Consider the following 26699-nt stretch of genomic DNA (forward strand, 5'->3'; position numbering starts at 1 on the left):
CCCACGGATATCAAAGTAAAACTGAACATTATTTGCCGCAGTAGGAGGCTGCTGTTGTTTGAAGTGTAATGTGTCATAGAATAGATCTATTGGATTATTTCCCATTCGAAACAAGAGTGCGCGACTAGCATAATATTAAATTGTGTCGTGGCGTTATCATTACTGTATGGGCAACTCTTAAACAGACCTCTTAGTGTGTGTGTGTGTGTGTGTGTGTGTCTCTCTCTCTCTCTCTCTCTCTCTCTCTCTCTCTCTCTCTCTCTCTCTCTCTCTCTCTCTCTCTCTCTCTCTCTCTCTCTCTCTCTCTCTCTCTCTCTCTCTCTCTCTCTGTGTGTGGTGGAAGTAATTTGTTAATAATATCAGAAAACCCCATTTATACTAAATTACCTTTATTTATGACTTGTCCTTATGGTGATGGTGGCCTTAGCGTTACAAAATGCTAAAGGTGGGAAGTGAAACTTATACTTTATCATTACGTAATTCTTGAAGCACCATTTAAATCGCAAAGCGCGACATTTTTCCATTAGTAGCAAGGGACCATTAATATGCACCATCCCACGGACAGGATAGACATTTCACGGCCTTTGATATACTAGTCGTGGTGCACTGGCAGAAATAACCAAAATGGGCCACCGACGGGGATCGATCCCAGACCGACCGCGCATCAGGCACTGTGTAAAATACAGTTAGTGTGAAATAAGGATTGTTTGTGCTTCAAAAGTATCTGAATTTGGAGGAGGGGATTGTTTGGGTGTTGGTTCTTTTTTCTTTTTTTCTTTTTTTTTGGGGGGGTGGGGAAGGATTGTTTGGATTTTAAAAACTTAAATTGGGGTGTGTTGTCTAATAACAAAAGATTGAAGTAGAAATATCACCAACTTATCCTACGAAATGTCTCTTTGTCATTCTCACCCCAATGACTGACCTTGCGATCGGTGTAATAGACCACAGGTAACAAAATGTGTTTATCTCTTCAGTGTTGTTTCGTGTACTTGTATGAATTACCACCGCCTGTTTTCCAATAATTGGCCGATGACCGATTCTGATGGCGGAGATCACAAGTCACCGATAACCGGTCTCTGTGATGACTTCCACAAGCCATCAAGTTTAAGGCTGGTACAGGTAGATAATAACGACGACGAAGACAATGATGATGATAACGATGATGGAGAATATGATGCTGATTATGACGATGATGATGATAATGATAACGACGATGACGATGGTGATGACGACCGCGATCATGACGGCGATCATGACGATGATGGTGACGATGACGACGATAATGATGACGACGATTACGAGATGACAATAACAATGACGGTGATTATGACGATGATGATGATTATGACGATGATGATGACGAAGATTGCGATGACGATAACGATGACGGTGATAACGATGATGACGATTATGATGATGACGACGACAGTGGCGATGACGACAATGATGACAATAACGACGATGTAACGATAATGGTGATGAAGACGATGATGATGATGATGACGACGATAATAATGGTATCAAGTCAGCAGTAATATAAACCCAACACGATGCATTATGCAAGAGAAAATAGCGCTTAGGAATATGGTGCCAAAGTAGTACCGGCAATTCAATACCACCTTATTAGTTCACGTCATTTGTGATTCACTGGAACAATGAGATTCCCCCCCCCCCCCCCCCCCCCCCCTCCAAACGCTACTGTGAACAACAAAATGTTTCGCAAACAGACTAATAACATGATAATCTCATGGCCAAACGCTGACCACCATAATGATCTTAGCGGGAGTGCGGAGGACGACCCTTGTTACACTAATCAGTTTTGCACATGGCGGATTGACGTGCACTTTGTGTGGCGTTCGTCGATTTCTGACCGTCATGACAGAGGAACGATTCAGCCTGATACAGCGCCTGAATGTAGCCCAGTGATAAAGTGTTCGGCTGATGTGCGATTGATCTACGATCGATCCCCTTCGGTGGGTCCATTGGGCAATTTCTCGTTCCAGCCGACTAGTTTGTCAAAGACCGTGGTATGTGTTATCCTGTCTGTGGGATGGTGCATATTAAAAATCCCTTGCTACTAATGGACAAAATGTTGAACTTTGCAATTTCATGGTGCTTCAACAATTATGTAATGTTTAAATTACATTGTTTCACTCCCCACCTTTAGCATATTGTAACACTAAAACCACCATCCCCTCTGGTTCACAGAGAAGGTGATACAATTTGGCCAGATACCTTTAACAGAGACATTTCAGTGCATGTTTATTTATTTATTTATTAAGTTCGTACGTATTCAGTTATGGTTCAAGCATGCTGTTCTATGGCGCTCTGTCCATAATAGACGTTAGTGATTAGTTAAATAGACGTTTGTGTATTGGCTTTATACCGTGGTTGGAATGTGAGATGACACGGGTGGCCTGTGTGCATTCGACTGATTTCAGCTTCTTGTTGCGCTTATATCCAATTAAGGTTCAAGCACGCTGTTAGTTGTTAGTTGGTTAGTTAGTGGTTAGTGAGAGAGAAGAGGTGTGTAGTGGCCTTACACCTACCCATTGAGTCCTTAAGAACTCGCTCTGGGTTGGAGCCGGTACCGGGCTGCGAACCCTGTACTTACCAGCCTGCAGTCCGATGGCTTAACCACTGCGCCACCGAGGCCGGTTTGTGTGCGTTCAATCCAGCGACTCGTGGCATCTCATCATGAAGCGTGTTGTGTTGTTTTCTTTTTTCTTCTTCTCCTTCTACTACGAGTAATAATTACCAAATGTTTAACATCCAATAGCCGATGATTAATTAATCAATGTGCTCCATTGGTGTCGTTAAACAAAACAAACTTCTTCTTCTCGTTCTTCTTCTTTTATTTCTCCTCCTACTCCCACTTCTCATTTTCCTCCTACTCCTACTTCTTCTACTTCTACTTCTTCTACTTCTACTTCTTCTACTCCTACTTCTTCTACTTCTACTTCTTCTACTCCTACTTCTTCTACTCCTTAGCTTACTCCTACTGACCCTCTTACTCATTATTCTATTCTACCTTTTTCTGTTTCTTCTTCTTCGTTTTCTGCTTCTTCGTTTTCTTCTTTCTCTTCTTCTTCTTCGTTTTCTTCTTTCTCTTCTTCTTCTTCTTTGTTTTCTTCGTTTTCTTCTTCATTTTTTGTTGTTCTTCTTCTTCGTTTTCTTCTTCGTCTTCGTTTTCTTCTTCTTCTTCTTCTTCTTCTTCTTCTTCTTCTTCTTTATTGTATCTACAATCTGACCAAGAAGCTCAGGTAAAAATTGATTTCGTGAACAAAACTATCGACTGACCTGAATGCGACTGTAATTAATAGCCGTTTCCTTTTTCACGACGTCGGCGTATCAATATAACTTGGATTTATTTCTTAGGTCAGAGCCATTTGTCCTCAGTTGATCTCTCTTGGAGTCCCCCCCCCCCCCCCCCCCTGACCCCCAGGCCACACGCACAGACACGACAATGTCGGTGTGTCTATATTTGATTGTAATTAACGTCAGAACGTAGCCAATATATTACCAACAAGGAAGGAACTATTTTTGGTACATTTACTTTGAGTAAATGCGGCCAGAATACAAAGACGGAGTTTAAGGAACGCCTAAAGTGGTTCGGAAATAGTAATTGGTGTGTGGTTCGGAAATCACAAGTGGTATGTATGTCGGGGGTAGCGGTTTTGGTGTAGGTGGGGATAGTGTAATATAGCAGTCTTGTTAGATCAACTGTGGTATGCGAGTGTTGAAAATATATTAATAGAAAGAAATAAGGTAACACATCAACAGTTACAGCAAATATTGACTGGTACGAGAACCATCATCCACAGTATTATCGTGTCATTGATATTCAATGTCAAATTAGTGAATTTCAGTCACACATTACACGGGGCGAGATGTAGCCCAGTGGTAAAGCGCTCGCTTGATGCACGATCGGTTGGGGATCGATCCCCGTCAGTGGGCGCATTGGGCTATTTCTTGCTCCAGCCAGTGCACCACGACTGGTACATCATAGACCATGGTATGTGCTATTTTGTCTATGGGATGGTGCATATAAAAGATTTCTGTCTGCTAATCAAAAATAGTAGACCATGAAGTGGTGACAGCGGGTTTCCTCCCTCAATATCTGTGTGGTCCGACGCCATATAACCGTAAATAAAATGTGTTGAGTGCGTCGTTAAATAAACTATTTTCCTTCACACAATACATCTTTGTATTGTATACAGACATGGTATTTGATCTCAAATACCATACATTCACATATTTTTTTCCATCAATACAAATTAGTGTTGGATCTAATGGTCAGAAAAATTAAGAGTGAAAGGAATGCCAAATCTATGGAGATTGTATTGGTAGGAAACGGAGTATGCTAATTTAAAAACAAAAGTAAATGTGTGCGTGCCTGACACTACATACCACGGCCACTTGAATGTCATAGAGTCAAACAAAGTAATAACACAAGCAACTTTTTACCTTTACTACAGAGAGGAAAACGTATTCAAAATTATCTCACTCTTAAGCAACATGCGTTGTAACGATGTATACAAATTTGTTTTTCGAAACTCTCGGCGCATTTAAATTATAGCCATCTTTGGGGCGTAGCCAGAGAGGAAAAAAATCCAAGGAAAACCCAGACCTGTAAAATAAATATCAGTGTCATGGAAAAAAAACAAAAATCTTGGGAAATTCCAGACGACGCAAGCGCCTCGTTTGCCGCATGCTGGCTACGCCATTACATTTGTTATTTTAACCTGGGTGACATAAACACCGTACACCACAGATTGTGGCAACCATCATGTTTCCTTGCATTGTAACTTCACCGATTCATACTAGCAGCCTAGCTTTCGGCCATTTTGCCATAGAATATGTCGTTGGTTTGTGACTGTCTGCGGCGATCTGCGACCAACTACAAATTGTATGGGAACCGGGTTGAGCTTACGACTTTCGTTTTCGAAAATTAGTTGTCGCTGGTGCCATATATTCTACTGGTACAGAAAAGCCGCGAGGTATCTTATATTATAAACTATGTGTTGTGGCGTCGATCGCCCTTGATTGACACGATATGATGAAGAAAAAAGGTTGTTATGTTTAACGACACCTCTAGAGCACATTGATTTATTAATCATCAGCTACTGGGTATCAAACACTTGGTAATTTTTGTCACGAGGAATCCCGCTATGTTTTCCATTAGCAGCAAGGGATCTTTTGTATGCACTTTTCCATAGACAGGACAGCACACACCACGGCATTTCATATACCAGTCGTAGGGCATTTAGGGCGCTCACCCCCTTTCATCACCTCACCTCTACCCGCCCCCCCCCCCCCCCCCTACTTCTCGTACGCTGGGTTGTGTTTCCAGGTCAGTGGGTTAGTAGTTTGTTGTTAGATGATAGTGAGAGAGAACTCGGTCTCAGATCTCCCAAATGAGCCGTTAAAACTCTCCGCCGTCTCAAGAAGAATTCTAAATGTCAGACGGAATTGTCGTCCCTTTGAAAAAGTGTTTGTTCTAAGTTGTTTGATAATGCACCGTACGATATAGTGGCAGATGCCATTAACCCACTTTCCGTCGGTTGAAGAAATAAGATAAACAAGCCAGCGGAACGACAAAAAAACAAGCATTCGAGAGAACAATTTTTACATACTAGTATTTACATAACCCTTGACAACTGTTTACCATGTACGGTATTAAAACAAGAAAATGGCAGAATAATAAAATGGAACAATGTAGTCGTTGTACAGTCTCAGTGTATTAGTCTTCTATAGGTTTCATCTCCGTCCTTCTGTCTGTCTGTCTGTCCGTCTGTCTGGATGTACATTTACATATGACGTTTTCATGGCGATTTACCCATTTGTGACGGAGTTATGGCCCTTGAACTTAAGATATACAAAAATTAGCGGGGTTTTTTCGGGTTTTCTTTCTTTCTATTTGTTTTTTAGCAATGCCTCAAGCTGAAATTTTGTGTATAGCTTTATCATGTCCTGTTACAGATCAAGTTTGACTTTCATGGAAATTTATCCATTTCTCACAGAGTTATGGCCCTTGCATTTAGGAGATACGTAAATGTGTTCGGCCCTGTAGTGGACATGTATTGTTTTAGCGGCACTCTCAGAATGCTTGTTTTTGTTGTTTGTTTTGTTTTGTTTTTGTTGGGGGGTTTCTTTTTTTTTTGGGGGGGGGGAGAGGGTTTGTTGTTGTTTTTTGTTCAGTTTTGTTTTGTTGTTGTTTTTGGGGTGTGTTTTTTTTGTTGTTGTTGTTTTTGTTTTTGTTTTTTGTTTTTTGGGGGTTGGGCTGTTCTAGAAACATAATATTTAGGGTATAATATCATCCATTTCATTTTCAGTTTGATTTCTTTGCCTGTATTCAATTAAGGTTTAAGTACGCTGACCTGGGCACACAATTCAGCTATTTTGGGATGTCAGTCCAGGACAGGGATTAGTTGTTTGTTTTAGTGGTTGAGAAAGAGACGTTGATGTTGTAAGCCTTACAACCTTTCCATATAGTCGTTAACAATCAATATGAATATAATAGCCGGCACGGGGATTTGAACCAAGTATCTACCAGCCTTAAGACCGATGACATAATAGCTATGACACATAGGCATTGACTAAATATGTTAAGAGTAACCTTGTCCGGAAATGAGGACTATAAACATGCTTGTTTCATAGAGAAACTACGGCTACGCCACCGAGGCCCTGACTAAATATGATAAGATGACCTTGTCCGGAAATGAGGACTGATAATATGCCTGCACCATAGAGAAACTACGGCTATTTCGTGTCTTATAGTTTTTAAACACTAAGGCATATAATTCACTATTAGAGCCGTTTATGATCACCGAAATCGAACATTACTTACATTTTATTGTTTAGATTATCCATTTCCATACCACCGAAGTGTTTCTGGTCATCCTAGATTTCTAATAACAAAAAATGCATTTTTCATATCTTTAAAAACGCACGTGCGTCTGAGAAGTAACGGTTATGGAGTCTCGTTTTAGTATATTTTTAAGGGTATTTCAACGTCACAGACTCGTTTCACGCTGTTGTATCCAAATTTGTTACAGGTTTGTAAATCAACCAAACTTAGTGTCCATTTCTACGGGTTCACACTAGGGTCTAGGTGAACAGAAAATATGCCTTAGTGTTTCAAAACTAGGGTTTGTCCCTTTAAATACGGTAATTTAGACATTTGATCGAGAGACAGGGCGATAAGAAACCCTCCACCGCCATATAGACTGTTCCTAACAATAAGGCAGCACTTTTTTCATAGACAGGACATAACATACTACGTCTTTTGATGTACTAGATGTGAAGCATCTGTTGGGACGGGGAGAAAATCTCGACTACATAAAGCGCGATCGATCTTGCGATCCATGGCGAACGATTTATCATCGAGGTGTGACGCGTCACAAACACAGACATAATGTCACTGGTAATGGATAATTGCTACTCGCGTCATTAATAACAAGGCACAGTCCATTTCTATCTATCATTTATTCATTTAGTGGTCTAAAAAAAAATATATCCATTCATTGTGCTCGCATTTTTTCGATTAAAGGATTGACTTTCGTAATTACTCGATCTTTGTCGAACGACAGTATGCATTTCGCGCTTTACCGCGTTTATTAATGTGAGCAAATGCGGTATTAACCAGTTTAGAACCTTTGGCGAGAAAACTGTACACTACGTTCACCTGAGTGAAGAACCTAAAGTTTATTTTGTTTAACAACACGACTAGAGCATAATGATTAATTAGTCATCAGCTATTGGATGTCAAACATTTAGTAATTGTGATACAACAGGTTTTAAGAGGAACACCGATACATTTTGTTTTTATATGGCATCTAGGGCTATTTGATATGTACTTTCCCACAGACAGGGCAGCACATACCACGGCAATTTGATGTGCCAGTCGGTGGGACACTGGTTGGGACGAGTGAGAAATACCAAGGGTCCGTTGAAAGAGTTCGATATTTATGCTAGGTTCAGACTGTCAACTGTCACAACAAAGTTGGCCAACTCGGTGGTTGCGTGGTAATTTCACCCAACTGCCGACTTACGACTGGTTGGCTGGTGTGCTTAGATTAACATATAACGGGTTATACGTCGAGAATCGAACTGAAACATGTTTTTAGACCGTCGTAAATGTCGTAAGAGCAGAAAGTTTTTAGTTTTTTTTCAAAACATATCGTATGCACAAAAATAAAGTTTTAAAGATAGAAATGAAGATGTAATTTTTGTAAGCTTTTAACTTGGAAGTCCTGAAAGCAGAACGTTGGCCAGCTTTGTGCTGGCAGTTGATAGTCTGATCCTAGCATTAAAATGACTTTTTCAAAACATATCGTATGCATAAAAATTAAATTTTTAAAGATAGAAATGAAGATGTAATTTTTGTAAGCTTGTAACACACGATGCAAACTTTATAACAATGAGAACTTTAGCTAACAATGTACCGACATCAAATGTACCAAACTATTTTTTTTAAAATGAGGATTTTTAAAAAATATTTTATTGGGAGTACTAGACTGACTAGTTGAGGAGCTCCTACTTCAACCACCCTCCCTCCCTCCCTCCCTCTCTCCTAACTACCAAAATGATATATATTCGTCAAACAGTTTAGCCATTTTCATAATAAAAACGGCGGAGACTCAAATAGTCATGCTTCATTCACGGAAATGGTTTCGGCTAAATGTTTACAACCCTTTCTATGAAACATTGCGTGGTTAAATTTATTTATAAATGGTAAGTAGTAAGAGAGTGATCAATCACAACGGCCTTATGATGTTTACAAATCTTATTATATGATGATTAAATATTGCTCCGTTTTTCGTTGCAGGACCCCAGATTTAACCAAGAGGTTGACAAAAGAACCGGATACAAGACCCACGCCATTTTATGCATGCCCATCATTAATTACGAAGGGGAGGTAATCGGAGTTGCTCAGATCATCAACAAACTGACGGGAAATCACGAATTTTCTAAAGCTGATGAACAGGTAAATACCAGACATATTGTATTAGTACTGCTACTGTTATTACTACTGTCATTGTTATTACTGTTATTGTTATTACTGTTATTGTTATTACTGTTATTGTTATTTCTGTTATTGTTAGTACTGTCATTGTTACTCCTACAATGTACTACTACTATTACTACTACTACTAAAACTACTACTACTACTACTACTACTATTACTACTTCTACTACTACTACTACTACTATTACTACTACTACAACAACTACTACTACTACTACTACTACTACTACTACTACTACTATTACTACTTCTACTACTACTACTACTACTACTACTACTACTACTACTACTACTACTACTACTACTACTACTACTACTACTACAACAACACTACTACTACTACTACTACTACTACTACTACTACTACTACTACTACTACTACTACTACTACAACAACTACTACTACTACTACTACTATTACTACTTCTACTACTACTACTATTACTACTACTACAACAACTACTACTAATACAACTACTACTACTACTACAACTACTACAACAACAACAACTGCTACTATTACAACTACTATTACAACTACTATTACTACTACTACTACTACTACTACTACTACTACTACTACTACTATTACTACTACTACAACAACAACTACTCTACAACTACTACTACTACAACTACTACTACTACTACCACTGATGCTAGTGCTACTGCTACTGCTGCTGCTACTTCGACTATGCTGCTACAACTATGACTACTACTGCAGCTGCTGCTGCCATGACTACTAGTAGTAAGCCTGGGTGATTGCAGTAGATCGCGATCGCTCGCAAGTGTTATGTTTGCACCTTACGTTAAATACATATTATAGGACAGAACACGAAGGCAAGCAATGCAACTGTTCACATGAATTTCAACTTGATGACATACTGGAACTATTATATAGTCAAATGAAATCATAATATAATATTAATATAATATTATAGGGACAGTCCTAAGTTTACAGCCATTGTAAAATGTTTCCGACCAATAGAGCCTTTTCGATGACGTAACATACAAATTAAAGACATTTTCTTATTTAAAATACCCTCCCGTCCCAGGGTTGGTCACTGGCGAAGTCAGAGGCTAAACCTGGGATGGGCGTGTCTCAACCCTTGGATATGGGCACGTTAATAGAGTTTCCGTTTCCGTTCCTGTTATTTAAAATATCAGTGTCTGTTTTTACAAGGTGTTTGTTGTTGTCCTAATACTTGTAGTAGCCGAAACCGGATTTTACCTCCCAATAATTTCATACGTGCGAAAAAAATATATATCACGAATTAAAGTAAAAACTGAGTGCTACAAATATTAGTATACGACCGCAAACACATTCGATATACAGACACTTGTAATCTAAACCAGAAAATGTATTTAGTATGAAATATGAGTCGCCAACATGGCCCTGTTATCGCAAACATCTTACAATGGCTGCAAACTCAGGACAGTCCCTTGAATGGTTTGCAAAGCCTGCTTAAAAGTAAAGTTTGTTTTATTTAACGACGCCACTAGAGCACATCGATTTTTTATCTTATCATCGGTTATTGGACGTCAAACATATGGTCATTCTGACACTGGTTTTTTTAAAGGAAACCCGCTGTCGCCACATAGGCTACTCTTTTACGACAGGCAGCAAGGGATCTTTTAGTTGCGCTTCCCACAGGCAGGATAGCACAAACCATGGCCTTTGTTGAACCAGTTATGGATCACTGGTCGATGCAAGTGGTTTACACCTACCCACTGAGCCTTGCGAAGCACTCACTCAGGGTTTGGAGTCGGTATCTGGATTAAAAATACCATGCTAAACATCGTAAGTTTACGTCTGCTACTAGCAGTTATACTGGTCGTGCGTTTACACGTGTTTGGAGTCTATTTCACGCAGAAAATTACATCATATGATTACGGAAGTTGGAGTATTTTAAATACAAAAGAAAACGAAATATGTGTTCTTCTAACTATATTTGTTGCACTATAATAGTAATACGAATTGTGGTTTAGACGTAGATCTACGTTTACGTGCAAAACTAGGCTTACGATGTTTTATGCAACTGGGCCCTGATTAATCTGCTTTACTGTGTTGGTATTAATGAGAAATGTCGTGCATTGCTGAATGGGTGGGGTGGACCTTTAATTCGTGTGTTTTGTCAGACATGTGAACGACGCAGCGCCCATACTGAATAGCAGCAGATTCAAATGTCTTTGGTCCTTTGTCGACCGCCATGCTTCCAGTCAATGTATTCAACTCTGGGCAACCACGGCTTTTCTCGGTGGTTTATTTTGTAGTCACTTCCAAGACCCGATTACCATATTGTCCTTGAGTGAGGATCATATAGTTCATTTCCATTTTGACGCAAGTATTTGTAAAAGAGACAGTGTGTTTTCTCGCAGCCCGTGCAAACAGATCGTGTTCCATGTTCAAAAGGCGATAGCTAATGCCATATGTGCAGATTATCTATCAGACGGGAAAGGACACTCAAGTGTGTCATTTGTTCTAAAACCCACCCTCCAGAATGACGGTGGCTTTAAAATTATAATTATTTCAGTGCCCCTCCCTTAGAGGCCAGCTCACTCACAACTATAACGCGACTTTATAACTTTAGCGTAATGCTATTTGAATGGCGTTTCCATTACGTTAAAGTCTGGACTTTATTCAAGTCTAGACTTTAAGGTTTATAAGCACGGGGCCATGTGTTGTTGTTTTGGGTTTGTTTGGATTGTTTATGTTTGTTTCTTGTTGTTTTTTTTGTTGTTTTTTTGGAGGGGGTTTCTCTATCTTATCTTATCTTATCTTGTCTTATCTTATCTTGTCTTATCCACTTCTTTATTAGACCCTTCTCAGACCACCACCCAAAATCATACCTTTAAAGGCTCAATGGACTGGAAGGAAATGTTTTATTTAACGACGCACTCAACACATTTACGGTTATATGGCGTCAGACATATGGTTAAGGACCACACGGATGTAGAGGAAACCCGTTGTCGCCACTCTTTTCGATTAGCAGCAAGGGATCTTTTATATGAAACATCGCACAGACAGGATAGTACATACCACGGCTTTTGTTACACCAGTTGTGGAGCACTGGCTGGAATGAAAAAATAGCCCAATGGGGCCACCGACGGGGATCGATCCTAAACCGACCGCACATCAAGCGATCGCTTTACCACTGAGCTACGCAATGGACTGGATGCGGCGCGTTAAAATGACTAAATCAAAATACATGAGCGTCTAGACTGGAAGCGTGCGATGTGTGCGTCTTCAGAACGCACGCGGTCAGCCGTAATGAAATAATCGCATTTGCCTAAAACGCGAGCCGCAGACGCATCAGACGCAACAGTCAGACCGCACGCACGCGCCGCGTCCAATCTGTATGAGCCGTAACACGATTCAATTTATCGAACGTTTCTCACGACCATTAAAGGGACGTACTCTAGTGTTTAAACACTAAGGCGTATTTCTGACTATTAGAGCCGGTTTGGATAACTGAAATCATACTTTACTTAGATTTTATTGTTTAGATTATCCATTTCTGTACATTCGAAGTGTTTCTGGTCATCCTGGTGTTGTTAATGTCACAAAATAGATTTCTCATATTTATAAAAACGCACGTGCGTCTGAGAAGTAACAGTTATGGAGTCGAGTTTTAGTCTGTTTTAGAGGGTATTCCATCATTTCAAAGTCACAGATTCCTGTTTCATTCAATTGTAACTTTATCCAGATGTGTTACATTTGTGTAGATTAACTAAAAATAGTGTTAATTTTCACGGGTTGAAACTAGGGTCTGTCCTTTTAAGGACTAACGTGTTGTTTACTTGTACCATTTCTATCTGCCGCATGCAGTGTATTATATAGTTAAGATGCCGATTGAAATAATGGAAATCACAGGTCAAGTTTCCGAGATAATTAAAAGGCTACAAAACTAATAATCAAGACTGATTTATCCAAGTTAGTTATTCTGCCCGTGTCCAGTGATTACAATCGATTTCACTTTATTTTCTGACGCTTCATTAAAGTAGACCGGGAAGTGAAGTGATTGGCCGACTGTTGACGTTTTTCGCGCATTTTCCCGCTAAAACCTGAGTCCTTCGGTGCATATATCAAAACGTAGCACGTGGTGTTCTATCGGCCTCGGCGGCGTAGCCTAGTGGTAAAGCGCTCGCCTGATGCGTGGTCGATCCCCGTCAGTGTGTCCATTTGGCTACTTCTCGTTCCAGCCAGTGCACCACGACTGGTATATCAAAGATCGTGGGATGTGCCACCCTGTATGTTGGAAGGTCTATCAGACGCTGTGGGGTGGTGCATATAAAAGATCCCTTGCTATAAATGGAACAAATGTAGCGGGTTTCCTCTCTAGGACTAATATGTCAGAATTACCAAATGATTGGCATCCAACATCCGATGATTAATAATAAACCAATGTCATCTAGTGGTGTCGTTAAACAAAACAAACGTTGAGCCGAATTTACAAAGCCTGTTTATGACTTACACGCGTGAAACTACATATATTTACAAAGCCTGTTTATGACTTACACGCGTGAAACTACATATATTTACAAAGCCTGTTTATGACTTACACGCGTGAAACTACCTATATTTACAAAGCCTGTTTATGACTTACACGCGTGAAACTACCTATATTTACAAAGCCTGTTTATGACTTACACGCGTGAAACTAGCTATATTTGCAAAGCCTGTTTATGACTTACACGCGTGAAACTACCTATATTTACAATGCTGAAACACATGGGGCTTCGTAAATTCGTCCCTTTTGTTTAGTCATCGGCCCTGAAGCTGATAGGTACTGGGTTCGCATCCCAACAGAGCCTCTCTCTCTTCCACCCAGAGTACGTTTTAGCGGCATTTTGGGTGTGATTCAGGTCACTACATTGATGTCTCTCTCGCTAACCACTTACAACTAACAATTAACTTCCCTGTCTGCACAGATTAGCTGAAGTTTGTGGCCATGGCAGCGTACTTGAACATTGATAAACACAAAATCAAGTTACGACGAATCAAATGATCGACTGTGGTGTTCTACCTGTGGAAATGAATGTGTAAAATATTTTGTAAAAGTGAATTTTCTAGACTAATGTTTCCAAACTAAGAATATGGTAGACATTATCAGAAATACGTTGTTTTAAACGATTTTGAAATATGTTATGCCTTTTTGTCAAATTCAGTATCATATATTGGCATATTAATAGTAAATATCGTTTAACCCAATAATTTGTGTGTGGTGAGTTGGTTGTTGGGGGATTTAGAAAACAAAATTGTGCGGGGTTTTTTTTTTTTTTGGGGGGGGGGGGGGTTGTTTTATTTTGGGGGGGGGGGGGTGTTAGTGTTTGTGTGTAGGGTGGATTCTAGGTTGCTATTGTGTACATTGCTCTATCGTGTTATATAACGTTTGTCAAAGTTCGGCTGACATAAACGTTTCCAGTAGCATAAGACATTCCGAATGGTTGTTTTCGACGAAACCTTTCCTGGTGTAATGATAACGCTAGTCATTAATAGCTCCCAACAGATATTTTACTAAACAGGATATAATATGTCGTCTGCTTACGTCGACGTTTGGGATGACGAGTATGTTGTGTGCGAATAGTAATATCTACAACTGTTCCATATGTCAAACCTTCGATCATGACACATCTACTAAGAAAAACAAACCCTGGTGGTTGAATATAAAAAGTTGTTGAGTCGTTGAACATTGATTTACTTTTCGCTACCTTTCTGTAGGTTTCGTTCATTTGGTACAACTTTGTAGGTGTCTTTTTTTCTCTCTTTTTTTTTTTTTTTTTTTTTTTTTTTTCTCTGTGCGTCGTAAAATAAAACATTTCCTTATTTCCTTATTTTGTTATTTTGTTATTTTTTTTTTTTTTTGGGGGGGGGGGGCGCTACGCTGTCGGTTCGTTCTTTCCGGTAGTACTGTATAGGTTTCCGTTAAGGTTACACACCACCATTAATTACACAATGCAGTTCAATACAATGTCTATGTCAGAATATATTCAATGAAAAATACAACATTATCGAGAGGGTCAAGTGACTTCTAAGTTTAGAGAGTGCTCTAAACTGACAAGTGCCGTATAAAAAAAATCAACAGGTCGACTACGATTTTGTTTCAGTTAATAGCCCTCGTGTTGCTGTTATACAAGTGGCACCATACCACTTGTACACTTGTTATCAGTTAGTACTACTTATAACAAGTTATTTCAAACTAATGGGTGATTTAAATAATCCAGAGGTCAACCTACGTGTAATCATCAAATAAAGATTTCAAAAAGAATACCAGAATTTTGTAGTATTTTTGTTTTATGAGGAACTATTTCCTAAACCGGACTATATTAAGCTGCTACAACGAGTAACGACACAACAAATGGTGGTGTGTTGCCTACAGTCCGTAAATGAATGGGAAGATTTTTTGTTTTACAAATCGTTGTTCACAACCCTTGTCACTTTCAAACATAATGGTCATGCCCTCACTAAATCATATACACGGCTTTTTGATCTGTCGGCCGTATAATTGAATGTTATTTACACGTCTTTATAGGTATAAATACTCTAGAAATACTCCGCGAACTTTGTCAATAGGGTCTTAAGGAAATTGCTTTCTAAAGAGATATATTGTTACAGGTTAATATATAACGGATTGATACAAAATTAGATAGATATAAATACATCTAATGGCTAATATATATATATATATATATATATATATATATATATATATATATATATATATATATATATATATATATATATTATTAAAAACTTTTGGGCGATGTTTTAATTCGTTTCCCTTTGTGGTATTCAATTTCTACAGTAGTCAGAAGACATTTAATATACATGTGTATATGGATCAGCTTTATAACGGTACTTACGCATAGAACTATGCAGACACAAACAAATACGTATTGTAACATTAAATATCATTACAAATAAACTTAGTAACTAATATGTGAGCGGCACGTTATTGGCATTAGCCCATGTTAACTCGCAAATCAGGGGATGATTAAGCAATTTAATTGTATCCCTTGCAGTCCAAATGTCGAGTAAAACTATATTCGTTATTAGCATATACTCAACCACAAAAGAAAGGCGAATATAATTTCAGGATTTTTTTATTGTATTTAAAATTATTCCAATCTGAATTCCGTTAGTTTTTGTAACTATTAAAACTACTGATATTTTGTTAATATTTTAGAACCATTTGACAGTCTATTTATATGAAATTTCACAGTAATTTTATCATGAAATATAATATATTAAAGTATTCGCGTTTTTGTTTTTGTTCAGTATATATTAGAACATTTTGAAATAAACAGTTAACCAAGAGTGAACGTCTGGAAACGTCTGTACTCTAACAGTTTCGTCTGTTAACCGTTATCCTCTTTCGTAAATCCACACAGTTTTAATATCTCGAGAAAAAAAATGGTTGAAGAGCAATATACTACTCGTCACAGTAAATTCCTTTGACATATATGGCAAAATGAGAAAAAAAATGGTTGAAGAGCAATATACTACTCGTCACAGTAAATTCCTTTGACATATATGGCAAAATTGGAGATAGGATTCCCCATGTGCACCAACTACTCGCCGATTTGTCTCTCTATACCTATGACGTCATTAGTTTTCCGAGTGTTATTATCATTTGATCCCGGAAAAAGAATGTAATTAACCAATCGCAATACAGAACACACTCCAGTCAGTTTACAATTTCTGATTACTCTTGTTAAATGAAAACAAAGGAATCTGACTCAAGCGTTTAACTTTACTTTTCGCTATATTGATTACCTTAAACAATTCAATAAAAGCAAGTTTCATTGTTTTACCGACACGAGTTAGACATAAAAGAAACATCTGAAGGTATAAATCAGTTTCCTGCCTCGATGCATGCATAGAGATTCAAAGCGACACTGGTCTCCAAACTAAGTAGTATGACACAACGGGTGGCTTCAAGTTTCCAATTGTCAACTTTGAGCAATATACCTTCTGCTTCAGCGTTTGGTATCATAACTTCTAAGAGGCATTAGGGCATACTCGTTGTGTGTAGATTTCAAACAACGTCATTTCATTCTAGCACAGAAGTTGTCCCATCAGGGTTTTGATGTCCAATGACTCCCGAGGACATTTAAAAAAACGTTTTATGGTAGACATTTGGAGGCTATATCTACTAAATATGATGCATCACTGACCCTAAAAAACAGCATTTATTGTTGCAGGTGAAAATCTTATTCGCGTTTCTTTTGGTGTTCTGAATAATAGATACATTCAAATATGTATGTCATTTTCTATATTATTTATTTATTTATTTATTATCGGAGGCCGGACTCGGGATAGGTGTGTTCGAAACTCCAGTGGTATATGAACACGTTAAACTAGTTAGATAGATAGATAGATAGATAGATAGTGTAACGGGGTCGTTTGACTACGTTATATGTTTCGTCTTAAGATAACTATAATTATGGCTTGTTTCTTGTTCATGTTTCAGGTTTTTGGAAAATATTTGACGTTCTGTGGAATAGGAATTACAAACGCCCAACTGTTTGAGATGTCCGTCAATGAATTCAAGCGGAACCAAGTAAGTGGATTACGTATATGAACTTGGAATATATCAGATAACAAGGTAATGGCATTGCTGAAACGTATAAATACCTACTTGTTCTGTAAATCATACCTGCCACAGACATGTTTGAGCTCAAGTTGGTGAGATCTTTAAATCAATGTGTGTTTCTGGGAACCTGACGCTTCCTAGAAAAAAAGGCCGAACCGTATTTTTAAATGCATTTTTACGGACCTCTCGAATTAAAGAGTGATTATATTTTGAAACCGGCGTCAGTGATGTCGTGGTTAGGCCATCGGACATAAGGCTGGCGGATACAGGGTTCGCAGCTCGGTACCCGCTTCCATCCAGAAACTCATGTGCCCCGGTCTTCTGTCAATATCACACCGTAGTACCAGTGGATCATGGAAGTCTATCACGACTTTGCGTAACACCCTTTCGACTCTGTCTTGTGCAGATATATACGATTTTGATATGAGAATATGGTTTTGTCGTTCGGATTTGATATATACCATCCTACCACTGTAGGAGCGTAGCGTGGTGGAGTCCCAATATAAACCTAGCGGACTGTTTTGACTACGTACACTTTCCCAGGATATAGTCATTGCCACTAGGGTTCGCCTTTTTTTATTACTATGGAATTTACTACAAGCTACTAGTATTTATTTCTGAGCCGATTGTTTTCTAAATTGCATACAAAAATAGTTTGTTTGTTTGTTGTTGTTGTTTTCCGAAACACTTTTACTTTTCTTTCTACGTCAAACCAAGTTGAAATTGTTTCGGAGGATGGGACGGACTATAGGTGGATAGAATAATATTGCACTGTGAAATATATCAGGCTCGGGGGAAGTGTGTTGATGGTTCGAACCCACCAGCCTAGCCCCTGCGTTATTAATGGTTTCATTTTTTTCCGGCAGTGCGCTCACCTGAGGTGCTGGAGTTGTAGGACCGAACCTCCTCGGTAGGTCCATTCTCAGATTGTTTTTACTCCCGTCCTTACCATTACCCCACGACTGGTATATCAAAGACTGTGGAATATGCTGCGTTGTTTGTCGGAACGTTGATCTAAAAGACCCCTTGCTGCTAAAGAAAAAATGTAGTGGGTTTCCTATCTAAGAATGAAGGAAATGTTTTAGTTAATGACGCACTCAACACATTTTTTTTTTTTTTTTTTACGGTTATATGGCGTCTGACATATGGTTAAGGACCACACAGATATTGAGGCGAGGAAACCCGCTGTCGCCACTTCATGGGCTACTCTTTCCGATTAGCAGCAAGGGATCTTTTATATGCACCATCCCACAGGGTAGTACATACCACGGTCTTTGATATACCAGTCGTGATGCACTGGCTGTGACGAGAAATAGCTCAATGGGCTCACAGACGGGGATCAATCCCAGACCGACCGCACATCGAGCGAGCGTTGTACCACTGGGCTACGTCCCGCCCCTTCGTTTCTAAGACTATAATATATGTCAAAATTATTACTGTTTGACATCCAATAGCCGTTGATTAATAAATCAATGGGATTTAAATTACTGGTGTCGTTAAACAAAACAAACATCAGTTCTTTGGTTCTTTTTCAATCCGGGCTATTTCTCGTTCCAGCCAATGCTCCACAACTGGTGTAACGAAGGCCGTGGTATGTACTATCCTATCTGTGGGATTGTGCATATAAAAGATCCCTTGCTGCTAATGGAAAAAAGTAGCGTATAAAGTGGCGACAGCGGGTTTCCTCTCTTAATATATGTGTCGTCCTTAATCATATGTGTTGAGTGCGTTGTTAAATACAAAATGTCCTTCCTTTTTTCAATCCGAATCTTTACCACTATACATAGTACTACATTTTATTGACCCTTGTCATTTACAGTAGACCTGTTGACCTGTTTACAATTCGTACTAACCAGATGTGTCGTTAATTTACGTTAAGGCATGTCATTGATCAATGCGCGGGCCGCTGCAATAACAGATAACACGAAATAAATCAAAATAAACTTATCTCGAAGTTTCGAGTGTTGGGGATTTTTTCACTTCAAATCAAGATATTATTTCTTCTTTCCGTTAAAGTGGAACTATAATAAATTGCTATCTAATGTCATAGTACCATGTAATAAATCTCTGAACTGCACGCGAAGACGTCGGTTTGTAACGCACGCGGGAGTCCCCGAGGAAATCAGAACCACGGGATCTTGTTACCTGTATCACAGGCTAATGTCGGTGACATATCGTAGCAAATCTGTACTGGTGGTGGTGGTGGTGCCCCATGTGGAAAAAGGAGGAATTTAGACCAGGCCGTGACACCTGTACACAATCTTTGTATTTGCGACCACACAACAAAACAAGTCCCGGATCAGCCGGCGCGTAGAATGCAGCTTTCAAGGCGCTCCATTCAGTCGCCAATTATTATTTATGTAAAAAGGCAGGTGAGGCGACCGTGAATTTTTACACAGGACGAGAGCGATGTTTACGCAGGCGCCGAGCGGCGGGACTGTGTTAGCGAAGACATTAACTACGTATACACCGGCCGTTTTTTACTTTCTCCGTGGAACGTATTGAGCGTTCAGGGTGAATCGTTGGAGAGAGAGAAAAAACAAGACGATGAAGCAAACCTACAATTTTCTGACAAACATGAATCCATATGTGTGCACTTCTTAACGTTGCATGGGCGGTTTTCTTATCAGATGTTTAATGGGGATCCGAGGAAAAACACGTATATTAAGACTCTAAGGGAAATCCAACTTTGGAAGACACTTGCCAAAGGACTATTTAAGCACAATACTTTTCAAAAAGTGTTTTATATGTGTGATGTAAATACATATGCGAAATCACAGCCTTGAGTGTTTCTTTGAAATCAAAAAAACGTTTCAAGGGACTATTTGAACATTCTACTTTCAAACGGCTTTGTATGTGTGTGTGCTTTAAATGTCTCAGTGAATCCACTATCTGGAGAGTGATTTATTGCAGTTCGGGCACCATCAATGCGATCTCCTGTAAGCCACTGCATCCTGAACGAACTTTATTACGTCAACACAGCGGGGTGATCTTCTGGAATAAAATATATTATAAATCAGTGCTTCGGGAACGACAGCTGTCATAAATCAGTGGACGGTTATATATTGTGTATTGGTGAAAAAGAAATGGAATGTTTTTCTTTGTTGGGTTTTTTTTTTTTCTTTTTTTTCTAGCGTTCCGGGAATATAATATATTTTAAATCGGTGCGCCTGGATTATAAAATATTTTAAATTGGTGCGCCGAGAATGTAATATATTCAAACCCGGTGCTCAGGGAACGTCGGCTTTTTAAAGCAGTGCACCAGGGATATAAATGTTCTAAATTGGTGCAAATCAGTCTGGATTTAACATTAAAGATAAAGCAATGTCGAGACCTTCAGCTGCCTGTATGAAAGCATAATTCAGCCTTAAACGATCTGGATAAGACAATCATTGGAGCATTAAATGTCTGCATTAGGCGAAACTTGGAATATTTTATTCATCTACATTAGTAGGAGCTTTTCCCCATCTGCAACAGATGTAACTTTTGTGCCCTTTCTTTGTCTATATTGATGAACAAAGAAATAACAACATTGGAGTTTATAGATTACCGTGTTTTATAAATCTCTGGAGCATTTAGATGCATGCATTAAGCAAAACATTGGAGTAGTGTCCTCTCTGTATTCATACAAACTTTGGGGTTTTAGGCATCTACGTTAGATGACCTTTGGAGCTGTTAAACGTCTGTTAGACGAATCTTTGAATCGCTGAAACGTCTGCATAATATAAAACTAAACCATTGAACCATGCACGACGAATCATTGGAAGATGCGGTAGTCAACAACATTGGATCGTTTAGCTGTCTATAGTAGATGAAGCTTCTGAAATTGGTGTCATGCGAATCAGAAGAATTGTTTCCATGTCGAAGGACGCGTCAATATCGAATACAAAAAGAACTGATTGCCAGGTAACCGTGGCAACTTATTTTAAAGAAAAGTAATTCAAATGGTAAAAACTGATGTTATAGGTACAGCGAAGATTTACAATATGATCGCCGTGAAATTGTTTCTGATGGGGGGAATAAGGTTGTAAAATAGTATCTGATTTTCACAGCGCAGTTACCAAAACGGGGGAATTGTGCTGCCTATCGAAAAACATTCATGTCATAACATATTCAAACAACTATGTGTCTCAGTAAATATTTAAGTTTAAGAACTCTTTTCAACTGATTAGTCTTGTTGTCGTATTGGAATCGTGCATAACTAGTCATAAGTCAGGTAGGTACTGAGTTCGCATCCCAATAACAGCTCTTACCGTGAATTATTTATTAATGACTTGGTGGGGAGGTGTATGGTCACAACATCGAGTCCTCAAGAACTAAACACAAACAATTAACCATTTACCTATGGCCTGAATAGACAGCCAAGATAGCTGAAATGTGTGCTCAGGACAGCGTGCTTGAACCTTAAATGTGTATACGTGTAAGCACAAACATAAATTTAAAAGGAACTTTGTATTGTTAAACATTTGGCATGCTTGATTTTTGCAATCTGTTACCATATTATCGGAATTTTAATTATCGGTAATTAAAAACAATCTGATCGAAATTGATGTTTATTTTTTTCAGATACCTTAGACGATAATGAGCTCGGGTGTTCACAATAACGTCATTTTGTTAAAACAAAACATGTTTTCTTCGTAAACTCGTTGGAACAAATTGAGTTCAAAGCAGTGTAATACATATTAGCAGTCGTGTAAACAAGTCAGAGAATGTGTGCCTTTGCAATCAGCCAACCTTCAAGATGTCTTATCGGTCTTCGTGGAATAAAAGAGTATTTTTATAACGTTGACTGTTGATAGTTAGGACTGTCATACAACTAAGGCTTCCCCGGTGCAACCAAATAAATGGCGTTCTCTTTTTAGCTCCGCTGTGACATTCGTCATTGGAGATTTTTTAAAAACTGATCTGTCCGTCAGTCCGTCAACGTTTTCTTTGAGGTTTATCTACTCCTACAGTTTTTACTGAATTGTTCTGAAACTTGGTACAATGATTTTCTGGAGCACCATCCACAAACTAATAGAATTATATTTTGGAAATTTTGAATGTTTATTAAATTTTGATCGGATAGTTCTGAAACGTTTTACTATGATTCTCTGGGGTAGTCTTCCCAAAGTACCAGAGAATTATTTTGGAATTTGTTTATTTGTGATTTTTTTACTAAATTTAAACATTTTAAATATAACTTTAACATTGAAAATTAAAGGTCTATCTTCTCCTATACTTTTAATTGGCTAGTTATGACATGAACTAATAGAGATATAATAATTTAGGAAATTTTGATTTTTTAATTTTTTATTAAATTTAGAAATTTTAAATAGAATTTAAAAGTCTATGGTATCCTGGAGTTTTGATCTAATAGTTCTAAAACGTAATATTCTCATTCTTTGGGGCAGTCATCACAGACTAATATTCGATATTTTTCATTTTTATTATTTTTTTAAACTTTATATTAAAATTTAACATTAGCTGGTCTTTACAAATTAATGAATTATCTCCTACTGACAAAATTTAAAATTAAATAGCGGATCTCTATAAACAGATAGGCTTCTTGTTTGTTTGGGTTGGGGGTTTTTTTTTTTTGGGGGGGGGTTTTGGGGGGGGTGGGGGGTGTTGGGTTTTTGGGTTTGTTTTTTGTTGGGGTTTTTTTTGGGGGGTGGGGGGTTGTTGTTATTTTTTGTTGTTGTTGTTGTTGAAGCAATTGCGATTCATTTCACATCCATATAAAACTAGGCTACAACTATTGAACATTTGCTGTACTGCCCACCATTTGTAAATGTATAACTTAATTTAAAAAATCGTAGAAAAATAAATAAAAATTATGTGTGAAACAGACCCTGTTCTTTGCCAGCCAACATTTAGCCTTGACTGACATAATAGGACAGTGATGTTTTTTATATATCGTGATAAGTTTTGTTTGGTTTGTTTTGCTTGGGTAGCTTTTTACAAATACACGACTCGGTTGCTGGCTTCGTGTTACGTGCGGAATACGTATTGTCCAGTGGGTTGGAGTGTCGGAGTAGGGGGTATAAAACACAATATAAAGCAACGAAAAAAATTAAGACTTCAGGCTGTATTGCTTTTTGCAAAGTTATACGTGTGTGTGTTTGTGTGTGTGTGTGTGTGTGTGTGTGTGTGTGTGTGTGTGTGTGTGTTGTTGTTGTTGTTGGGTTGGGTGGGGTTTTTTTGTGGGGTTTTTTTTGTTTTTTTTTGTTTTGGGGGGGGGGGGGGTAATTAAGGAGATATTATATGTGTCCATTGATTATATTTGCAGGCGACATATTTTTGTCTCTGGGGTTTTTTGTGGGGTTTTTTTTCATTCTTTTATCTATAATATATAATACGAAAGGGCGTTTTAACATCGTTCTGACCGCTTCTTCTCTTTTCATCTGTACTGCCGACAGCCTTCTTTGTACTTCTTCGCCTTCGAAGAATTACATACAATAATTATTGTGTACAAAATCTGGTCACGTTAACTGAGGTATAACGTGTTTAACCTGGTGATTGTCACCCTTTATATTCTCCAATAAAAAAATTAAAAAATTCTATTAATAAATTAATATTTGGGTTGTAATTTTATGTGCATGCAGTTCGAGGTATAAACTTTTAAACATTTTAATGCAAAGAATGAATACTCTTAGCGGGAAGTCTCCAATGTGCAGCGTTTATAGATCCCGTTATAAAAACGTGTGGACCTCCTGTTGCACTCCGACCACACACGTACCGTGTGACAATGCCAACAAGAGTCTTGTGTATCTTTTTGGAGCGACCTTAATGGACTGTGTATTTATAATAAAACAACAAGCACTAAGTCTTGCCGGTCTGAGTGTCCTCTGACTGAAGTGTAGGGTTGACCTTTATCTCTTTAGTTCGGTACGGGAGTCGATTTAACCCGTTGTTGATTAAGGTGCGTTCATACAGTACGACTTGAGGAAACGAAATGTAGCATAAAAATATCCTTACAATTGGTTTTCAATCAATAAAATGTATATTAGTCAAAATATCTACTCCAAAATATGTATTACGACTTAACCCTGTGAGTTTGTTACATTTTAATGACTGTTTATCTTGTCCTATTCTGTTCAGCAGAAAGGTTTCCATGTATAAACATATGTGCCATTCCCCTTGTGGTGTTGTGATTTATCCTCTGTCAAAAGACCAAAGAAAAGGACCTTCTCAGACCTCGCATTTGAAGGGGAGCTACACCAATGTCTCCCCATCACTCCCTAAGACTAGTTCAAGAAGTACAGTTTTAGCTCCCCTAAGTATGTAAATTTATATGGTATCAGTATGCTAATATCTTAAATGGTTCCCCATAATCTAAGAGGAGAAATTAATCACAATCCTTCTCTTTGTTTTTTTTCACGTCGAGGTCTACCTTTTGCTTAAAGGAACAGTTTCAACCCGTGAAAATTAACACTAAGTTTATTTAATCTACAAACCTGAAACACATTTGGATAAAGTTACAATTGAGTGAAACACGAGTCTGTGACTTTGAAATGGTGAAATATCCTCTAAAAATCGACTAAAACTCGACTCCATAACTGTTACTTCTCAGACGCTCGTGCGTTTTTAAAAATACGATAAATGCATTTTGTGCTATTAAAAACACCAGGAAGACCAAAAAGCAAACCAAAATTGATGATCTAAACCATAACATCTAAGTAAAGAATGCTTTCAGTTATCAAAAACGGCTCTAATAGTCAAAAATATGCCTTAGTGTTTAAAAACTAGGATATGTCCCTTTAACAGTACGTTTTAGCTTTCGGCTTTTATGTGCCTCTCTAATTATCTGTGTGGTCCTTAACCCTTATGTCCGACGTCAAGTAACCGTAATTAAAATGTATTGAATACATTAAAAAAATGTCTATGGCGGGATGTAGCCCAGTGGTTATGCGCAGCCCGTCTGTGATCGATCCCCGTCAGTGCGCCCATTTGGGCTGTTTCTCGTTTTAGCCAATGCACCACGACTGGTATATCAAAGACCGTGGTATGTGCAATCCTGTCTGTGCGATGATGCATATCAAAGATCCCTTGTGTCTAATGGAAACAAAATATATAATGGGTTTCCTCTTTAAGACTGTAAGTAAAAATTACCGAATGTTTGACACTCAATAGCCGATGATTAATCAACCAATGTGCACTAGAGATGTCGATAAACCAAACAAACTAAAAATATATATATGCTTTTCTTTTCTTTCCCCAGCTTTTGCTTCACTTGGCGCGTGGTATTTTCTCCGAGCAGACGAACCTGGAGAAGTTGGTGGAGAAGGTAATGCTGGACGCCCAGGATCTTCTCAAGTGCGAACGGTGCAGCGTCTATCTTCTGGAGAACTCGTTTGAAAACGTAAGTAATCGGCACTTTCCGACAATCTGTCGGCCACAGCAAAATCTCTCAACCCTTTATGTCTGACGACACGCAAAATAATATAGTGCTTAAAATTCTGTTTGTCTGTCTGTCTGTCTGTCTGCCTGCCTGCCTGCCTGCCTGTATTTTTTTCTGTATAATGGTCTGTATAATATATTAACATACTAGTACCATGAGTGTTCAAGCACGCTGACAGTGGCCAGGGTCTCCGAATACGTAAGGAATTGTTCTCGTAGTAAGAAGAGTGATTTTTTTTTTTTTTAAACAGTCTAAAAAGATATATATTTGCAACAGATTTAGTCCGGCCTCGATGGTTTCTTGGTTAAGCCATCGGACATGAGGCTGGTAGGTACTGGGTTCGCAGACCGGTACCGGCTCCCACCCAGAGCGAGTTTTAATGACTCAGTGGGTAGGTGTAAGACCTCCGCACCATCTTCTCTCTCACTAACAACTAACAACTAACCCACTGTCCTGGACAGGCAGCCCAGATAGCTGAGGTGTATGTGTCCAGGACAGCGTGCTTGAACCTTAATTAGATATAAGCGCGAAAATAAGTTGGAATGTGTGTGTGTGTGTGTGTAAGTGTGTGTGTAAGTGTGTGTGTGTGTGTGTGTGTGCCCAGGACAGCGTGCTTGAACCTTAATTGGATACAAGCACGAAAATAAGTTGAAATGAAATGAAATGAAAAATGGCAGACCTCAAGATT

The 26699-nt window shown here is 38.5% G+C and overlaps 1 protein-coding gene across 6 annotated transcripts in view; it reads left to right on the forward strand.

Moving 5' to 3' along the window:
* The window catches only part of LOC121383133 (cGMP-specific 3',5'-cyclic phosphodiesterase-like), a 137703-nt gene that overhangs the window by 42394 nt on the left and 68610 nt on the right, over positions 1–26699 (forward strand). For all 6 annotated transcript variants that reach the window (XM_041512944.1, XM_041512941.1, XM_041512945.1 and 3 more), the window contains 3 exons: positions 8831–8989; positions 17506–17595; positions 25832–25972. In XM_041512944.1, coding sequence (XP_041368878.1) covers positions 8831–8989; positions 17506–17595; positions 25832–25972 — 390 coding nt within the window. The remainder of the gene's footprint in view (positions 1–8830; positions 8990–17505; positions 17596–25831; positions 25973–26699) is intronic.

This window comes from Gigantopelta aegis, chromosome 10 (genome assembly GCF_016097555.1).
Source record: "Gigantopelta aegis isolate Gae_Host chromosome 10, Gae_host_genome, whole genome shotgun sequence".
In the NCBI taxonomy this organism is placed as follows: Eukaryota; Metazoa; Mollusca; class Gastropoda; order Neomphalida; family Peltospiridae; genus Gigantopelta; species Gigantopelta aegis.